Genomic DNA, 8,832 nt, shown 5'->3' with positions numbered 1-8,832 from the left:
CATACTCCCCCTACCAATAAACCATCAATATATCAAATTCTCCCCCTTTTTGGACATTAGCAAAAAAATCAGACAGATTTAGGATGCAATACAGGACAACAGGAATGTAAGAGATGCAGCAGGAGATAATGCATAACAACCAGGATAACAACCAGAATGCATAACAATTTCGCATAATGGATTAGCGGGTTCCTTTTGAGAAATTAAGTAGCAACTATGTGATGCAGAACTTAACACAGACTAAGCTTCAGACAGAACACGATAATGGATTAAGGCCAAGGTTAGGCAAGCAGCTACACAGTTTGAACACAGTAGGCATACAAAGTATGGCAATACTAACAACGCAGCAGGTGAAATCAGTAGCACAGGTTAACATCAAAGTGCAGACATTTATGGAAGTATAGAGCAAATAGAAACCAAGACCAATGTGATGGATAAAAAATTTGACCTTTGTTATTATCACCTCTTGTAACATGACCAATAATTGGCTTTGTAAGATATCCTGCAGAAGTTCTTCACATCTCCTTTCATGTGTCTTGAGCATCCATTTATATAAAAGCTACATTGTTTTCCTTGCATCAAGACACATCTGAAACAAAGATTAAAGAGAAGATGCAGGTACCCAATTGAACTTGGGTCCTTTCATGTTAGTGGTTTGAGGTGTTCCTTTAGGTACCCATTTGTACTCTCCTTTAGGAACCCCACAATTTTTAAAATAGCAGGAATTTGATGCATGACCAAGTTCAGAACAGTAGGAGCAAATGACAGATGTTGGTTTACTCATATCTAGAAAACTTCTGGTGCCTAATGGATTAGATTTGTCACTGTAACCTATTCCCTCTTTATTAAGCACACTCCTTTGAGATCCTAACACTGCATCAAGGTTTGATCTTCCCAAAGTGAATTTTGAGAGAGTTTTCATTAGGTAATCTATCTTTTCTAGCTGTCCTGGGCATTTTTCACATTGGGGAGAGCTTGTGTCATCTTTGGACCTAGAGTGTTTCTTAGATTTCTCTAGTTTTTCAAGACTTGTTATCAGATTTTCATTTTCCTCTTCTAGTTGCTTTACTCTACCTTCAAGCCATTTAATTTCTCCTCTACGCTTATTATTTGACTTTTGCAATTTTGTGGCTTCCTTATGCAATTCATTAAAAGCATCAAGTAATTCATAGTAGTTATTTTCATCATCATTGGAGTTGAAACTACTCACACTGCTCTTAGAAGAGCTTGTTCCAGCCATAAGACAGAGGTTGGTCTCTTCCTCAATGCTTCCATCAGATTCACTAGATGAGCTGGAGTCACTGTTGTAAGCTTTCCTTTTCTTCTTGTGCTTGTCTGCCTCACCTTTCTCTTCTAGTTTTTGCTTCAGCTTGAGGGCAGGGCATTCAGGTTTGATGTGTCCCATTTTTCCACACTCATAGCAGGTTGGAACATGTTTTTCTTGTTTCCTAGAAGATCTTTTAATTTCTGCAGAATTACTATTAGATTTGTTCTTGTGCTTTAGAAATTTTGAGAACCCCTTTACCATTAGTCTCAAAGCTTCACTGTCAAAGTTATAATCATCATTAGAGTCATCTGCAGATTCTGCTTTCTTCAGTTTTGCTGCAGATTTTACAGCACTCTTCAAGGCTATTGTGTGCCTCTTTTCTCCATCCTCTTCTTCCTTGAGTCTTCCAAGCTCTAGTTCATGTTCCCTTAGTTTCCCAAAGAGTGTGGCCATGTTCATGCTAATGAGATCTCTGGATTCTGAAATTGCAGTAACTTTGGGCTGCCATATCCTATTTAAGCTCTTCAAAATTTTGATATTGAGTTCCTCTTTGTCAAAAGTCTTGCCAAGAGCTAGGAGGTGATTTACTATATGTGTAAATCTTTTCTGCACATCACAAATGCTTTCTCCAGCCTTCATTCTGAACATCTCATACTCTTGAATGAGAGTATTCTTCCTTGCCCTTTTGACTTCATTCGTGCCCTCATGGGTTACTTCCAAGACATCCCACATTTCTTTGGCTGATTCACACACAGATACCCTGTAAATTTCATCCAAAGTTAGTGCAGAAGATATAATATTTTTGGCTCTAACATCATAACGTGCCCTCTTATTCTCATCAGGTGTCCATTGTGAGAATTCTTTAGGAAAAGTCTCTCCATCCACTATTTTAATAGGTTTAAAAGGTCCATTCACCACTGCATCCCATACCCCTTTGTCTACTGATTCAAGAAAGATTTTCATTCGAATTTTCCAGAAGGGATAGTTTTCCCTAGCAAACAGAGGGGGCCTGTTAATGGATGCCCCTTCAGCAAAGGTTTGAGATGTATTAGACATAACAAGATCTTTCTAATCGATTAGCGTGCGATTAACCAGCTCTGGTGCCAATTGTTAAAAACAGATCTGTCTAATTATCTTAACCACAAAGGGATCTGAATTGATTAACAAGCTTTTATATGGTTTAAGATGAATCTTGAATAAATCTTTAGGTTTTAAAGCTCAATTAATCAATTTCGTAGTTCTGGGTTAATGGACTGTTTAAATCAATTAAGAAAGATTATGAGAGAGAAGAAAGAAGCAAGACACACAATTTATACTGGTTCGATTCAAAAAGAATCTACATCCAGTCTTCTCCTAAGTAACACACTTAGGAGGATTCCACTAAACAGAAAGGTTCCAAGAATTACAAGCACACCTATGTAATTCTAACCCCCAAAACCCAAGAACTTGATTCAACAATCAAGAACTCCCCCTAGGAGCAATGCATCCACACAATTGCACCTAGGTCCACACTTCAAACACTGAAGCAACTGTAATCAGAAAATACAGAAAACAAAACAAGAAACGAATACACCTAAGCTGTGCAGATTTGACTTGATGCTCCTTGAATCAAGCAAGATCCATCATGGTAGAATCAACCATCAATTCTTCTTGGATCTGTACTTGAGTTATCTTGCAGAATCTTCTGAAACTTTGTGTCTCTCAGATGGCTCTATCTCAGATGAAGACTGCGTGATCTTTCTAATTTTTCCAGACCCAAAACAGATTCCAAAACAGCTTTTATACAAAGGTTTTTGCTGTCACTAATTCGATTAGCAATTTACCTAATTGATTATCGTGAGTATACTTTCACTTACTTTGTACCATACTCACAGCTAATCCATTAGTTAAAAAACTAATCATATGCAGAATTACACAGCAGGCCTGAAATACATTTGATAAAGAGAAGTTAATTGCCTAATGCATATCCTAACTGAACCAAGCTATGTTTTATCCTAGATCAGTAGACATCATCAAAATTGTTCTTCATTTATGGATGAAAGGCTCCCCCTTCCAACATATGATAGTCATCAGTGCTAAGTAACTCCCAAGCACAACTCTCATAGCAAATATTTCTTGCAGTTTCCAGCTATCAGGCAGGGAATATATTGCAAACAATGTTAATTTAGAAACAACAAGCACAAAAGAAAATGTTTATGAAGAAAACATATAGTAACCAACCGTATAGTTTTTCATTCTCTGGAAAATAGCCCTGGTGGTTAAGACGGCACTAATAATAACACTCAAATTGATAAGATCAACTAGGAATACAGGGTATTTGAAGATTGATAACGAACCATAGGAACTCTAATGTGAGAATAGAATCCGAATCTCATTCACATGAAAGAATACAGAAGGGAAATTGTTCTCAGGAAAAGAATGAATGAACGAATGTCTTAACAGAATGCATTCTTCCTATTTATTAGTTACTAACAACCCTTAACTAACTTTCTAACAGAATAACAGCAACCACTACGTATTCTATACTCTTATACGATCCTTATATACAATGATCGTATCACAAACCAGTTTCTGTCAATACAATATCAGAAGCAAGAATTGAAGAAAGGAAATTTTTTCTTCAAGTCATAATAGTACTCCCAAGTTGAATCTTCAGGTAGCTTATGTTTCCACTTGACCAACACCTTGGTGACAACTCTACCTTGCCTCTTCACAGTCATACGATCCAATATAGTTTCTGGTTCTTTGGCCTGCTGTTCCTCCTCCGATAGGGGTAAACCAAACACCACACTGTTTTCTCTAATATGCTTCTTCAACTGAGACACATGGAAGACATTATGCACCTTAGAACCAACAGGCAGTTTCAACTTGTAAGCTACTGCACCAACCTTGCTCAAAATTTCAAAAGGCCCAAAGAATTTAGGACTCAATTTAGAATTAGTCCTGTTAGCAACCGAGACCTTTCTATACGGATGCAATTCCACAAACACAAAGTCTCCCACTTCGAAACTCCTTTCTGATCAATGCTTATCAGCTGCCTGCTTCATCTGGTTTTGTGCCCTCTGCAAATGAAACTTCAGAACCTTAAGCATCTCTTCCCTCTTCCTTAAACTCCTATCTATCAGCTCAATCTTTGATTCTCCAGGCAAATAAGGCAAGCATACTGGAGGAGGCTGCCTATACACAATTTCATACGGAGTAACATTGATGGCACTGTGAAATGTGGTATTATACCACCATTCAGCCACAGCTAGCCACTTAGACCATAACGCAGGAGCATCACTACACATACACCTCAGATAAGTTTCTAGCACCCTATTTACCACCCCAGTTTGACCATCAGTTTGAGGATGGTAGGCTGAGGATAACCTGAGTTGCACCCCTTGCAAAGACATCAATTCTTGCCAAAAATGGCTCACAAAGACAGGATCCCTGTCACTAATGATTGAATCGGGAAAGCCATGTAATTTGAATACAAAATCCAAAAAAACTTGAGCCACATCCGAAGCACTGTAAAGGTGAGATAAAGGCATAAAATGAGCAGATTTGCTCAATCGGTCCACCACCACAAATATCACTTGCTTACCAAATGAATTAGGAAGGCCTTCAATAAAATCCATAGATATGTGTTGCCATACATGACTAGGGATTGAAATAGGCTGAAGTAACCCTGGTGAAGCCATTGTTTCGTATTTACAGGTTTGACAAATCTGACACTGCTGAATGAATTTAATCACCTCCTTTGTCATGCCCTTCCAGTACAAGATAGCTTTAATTCTCTTTAATGTAGCCCCCCTTCCCGAATGTCCCCATGTAGGAGAAGAATGCATCCATTCAAGAATTTCACTCTTCAATTCATCTTTCTACCCCACCACCAGTTTGCCCTTCCTTCTCAGTTCCCCATTCTACCATGTGAAATGCTTATGAGAATTAGGATCTGCTTGAATCTCCTCAATAATTTTCTTTAAAAACATCATCCATAGACCAAGTTTGTTGAATCTTGGCCAGCATATCCGATTGAACCCTGATGTACTAGTACTTGATAGCACGCAGACGACTGCACCCTCGACAGAGCATCAGCTGCCATGTTGTCCTGGCCTTGCTTGTACTCAATAGTAAAATCAAATTCCATCAGTTTAACCAACCATGTAGTTCATCCAATAGGTTTCCACAAGAGGAGTAGGGAATTTATCCTTAACCGTGTGCTTATTTAACTCTCTATAATCAACACACATACTCCAAGACCCATCCTTCTTGCCCACCAGCACCACTGGACTTGCATAGGGACTGCTACTGTTTTGGATAATCCCAGATTGTATGTATTCTTTAATCAACCCATCAATGACATCTTTCTGGTGTTTGGCATACCTGTAAGGCCTGATATTAACTGGATCAGCTCCTTATATCAATGGAATCTGATGATCATGACCTGGTCTTCTAGGAGGTAGCTGTTTTGGCTCTTGTAACAGATCCGCAAACCCTAATAAGACCTGCTCAATTTTTATAGGAACCTCTCCACTATTGGCATGAGTAGTCATAGTCTGTAGCAGCCCTTCTTCCTGGTCACACAATTGAATCATAGACAAGTGTACTCCCTCTTCAATTGTCTTACTAATTTGTTGCCTCTTTACAGTTTTCAAGCCACCCGAAGACAAACCCCTCAAGACATGTCTTTTGCCTTTGAAGGAAAACTCCATCAACAACTTGTCAAAATTCCACATAATATCCCCTAAAGTGACCAACCACTCAATTCCCAACACCAGATCACAACCACCAAGGGGAAGCAACATTACATCACTATTAAAGGTACTTTGCTGCAATTGCCAACTGAAATTATGTACTATGGAAGAGATAGCCAAGGTATTACCATCAGTCATGGAAACGCGCATTGGTTTCATTGGCTCAATCTTACACCCTAACCTCTTAGCCACTTGCTCATCCAGGAAATTATTAGTACTTCCACTGTCAATCAAAATGTGAATGGGCTTCTTCCTAACAAAACCAGTCACCCGCATTGTCCTCATAGTCTTGCAAGAACACAACCCAGTTAAGGCACTAACGGATATTAGAGGTTCCTCCCCATGACCCTCCTCCTCAACATCCTCATTTAACTCCTTAACTATACCCTCCACCGCATCCATCTCCATCACATGAATCTGCAACTTCCTATGCACCTTAGCATGCTCAGGGGAAAATGGCTCATCATAGAAGTAACATAACCCCTTCGCTCTCCTTTCTGCCATAAAAGCATAACTAAGCTGTCTGGTAGGTTTGGGTCCCGTTTTAGAAGGCTCGTAAGTTCCCAATATAGAATCAGTGCTCTTAGGAGTTTTAACAGAAAACACATATTTGGAACTTTCTGCTATCACATTTCCACTGCCACCCACTTTAGAAGTTGCCTCATACATTCGGGCTAAGGAAAAAGCCTTGTGTACCGACACAGGCTGGAACATCTGAACCATCATCTGCATTTCTTGCTGCAACCCGCCCAAGAAGCAACTCAACTTATGCTCTTCCGATAATTCCACCCGAGCCACCAAACAATCAAACTCCTCGTGATAGTTAGTGACAGAACCTTTCTGTCGTAATTTCATCAGGTCTGCCATCGGATCTTCCGCAATCTCCCCAAACCGCTCTAACACCAGCTTACTGTATTCCTCCCATGGCGGTAAGTTATCAACGCCAATCGGCTTAGCAAAGGCAATGTGCCATTGCAGAGCCCGTCCTTCAAAATGAACCACTGCCAAACGCACCTTATATGATCAACCGAAAAAAATGTTTCGCACTGAATCAACCAGTGTTTCACCTCATCGCCATTAAACTGAGGGAAATCAAGCCTAGCTAAACGCGTACCATACGACTAAGAAGAAGATTTCTCACCACGACGGGATGGACTGGGAGCTAAATTCTGTTGAAATAGATCTTGAATCTTCATCAACAAGGTCAAAGTCAAAGAATCAGTTAAAGAACCCGTTAAAGAACCCGTTAACGAACTCGTAAGTGAATCATGCAGCATTTGTTTTAGGGACGCACCAAGCTCGATGAATCGCACATTCATACGATTGTTGAGGCGGTCTTCCTCCTCCCGCACCAAAGTCTGTATCAGCGTCTGAGTACGCGTTGCATCCGCCATCGAAAGTCGCAGGAAGGTAGAGGATGATACCAATTGATAAGATCAACTAGGAATACAGGGTATTTGAAGATTGATAATGAACAATAGGGACTCTAATGTGAGAATAGAATCTGAATCTCATTCACATGAAAGAATACAGAGGATACAGAAGGGAAATTGTTCTCAGAAAAAGAATGAATGAACGAATGCCATAACAGAATGCATTCTTCCTATTTATTAGTTACTAACAGCCCTTAACTAACTTTCTAACAGAATAACAACAACCACTACATATTCTATACTCTTATACGATCCTTATATACAATGATCGTATCACAAACCAGTTTCTGTCAATACAATATCAGAAGCACTTCTTGCGGCATCAGTTGCATCAGCAATAGCGATTCTGATATCGGCCTTCTTCAAGGCAGGAGCATCATTGACACCATCTCCAGTCATTCCACATATGTGCTTCCGATCTTGCAACTTCTTGACAATTTCGTACTTGTGCTCTGCAGATACAAAAAGGGGTTGGTGAGGACAATGTATAACATTCAGGAGAAGATGTATGTGTTTCCGTATAGTGAGGTTTAACTTATTCTTGACTCTTTCTACTTCTCCTATAAGAATTTGCATCGAAAATTGAAAATGTTTACATTCAACAAAAACACAAAAGAAATAATCCCAGTTATTCCAAGAATCATCACATTGTACCGAAAAATGGATTTCCTTACTTCAAAAGGGGAACACTAGTGAAGATTTAACAGAGGAATAAATACAAACAGATGGTGAGCAAAGTTGTACTAACAGAGTAGAGGATCTACATCTTGAGAGTAACATTTCAAGGGGCCGCTAAGCCTTTTCTTCCACTGCTTGGGTAGAGGCAAGTCCCCGGTAAAAGGAGTTGCTGGCTGGCTCTCCCCTTCAAGCTTCCCGAGCTTGAAGTACTCGCGTGCCACCAGGATGACGACAAGATTTAGCTCCCAGTCATGGAGAACAACGTGGGGGTATTGGTCAAGGAGGAGGAGTGTGGGTGCCGAAGAGCAGGATTGGAGGGAGTGTGGCGAATGTTTGAGTCTTGAGTTCTAGAGAGAAATTCGTGAATGTGTTCGGTACCTTAGTGGAAAAGGTCATGGAGGGTGTGATGCGAAAGGAAAATAATTAGAGCGAAAGAAAAACGAGTGAAGTGTCCTTTAACAAAACAAACGTCGTTCAACTAGCGTCCATAAATATTTTTTGTCGATCAACTTAATTACGAGGATACAAGGTTATAAAATCATGAGATACTTTTTTTAGTCTAATAACATTTATATGAAAAACGTTATATCGTAACGTTTTAAATGTAACTAAATAATATGTTATTGAAATAAGAAATTCATAACTTGAAAAGTGGGTGTGAATCAGAGAGATATTGATAAAAAAGAATTAAAATATAAATATGTAGGGTTAATTA

General features: G+C 39.4%; 1 protein-coding gene across 1 annotated transcript; it reads right to left on the bottom strand.

The window, feature by feature from the left end:
- Positions 1-2,451: 2,451 nt before the first annotated feature.
- On the bottom strand, positions 2,452-8,603 carry LOC146881862 (uncharacterized). Its single transcript, XM_085668734.1, has 2 exons — positions 8,188-8,603; positions 2,452-7,891 (listed from the first exon to the last, which is right to left on the bottom strand). The coding sequence occupies exon 2, from the start codon at positions 6,871-6,873 to the stop codon at positions 5,668-5,670; it is 1,206 nt and encodes a 401-aa protein (XP_085524860.1). The 5' UTR covers positions 6,874-7,891; positions 8,188-8,603; the 3' UTR covers positions 2,452-5,667.
- Positions 8,604-8,832: the final 229 nt, after the last annotated feature.

The sequence above is a fragment of the Vigna unguiculata genome, chromosome 11 (genome assembly GCF_037176805.1).
Source record: "Vigna unguiculata cultivar grain cowpea cultivar isolate G323 ecotype 2 chromosome 11, ASM3717680v1, whole genome shotgun sequence".
In the NCBI taxonomy this organism is placed as follows: Eukaryota; Viridiplantae; Streptophyta; class Magnoliopsida; order Fabales; family Fabaceae; genus Vigna; species Vigna unguiculata.
Note: the sequence above shows the minus strand (reverse complement) of the source record. Positions and strands in the feature narration are given on the sequence as shown.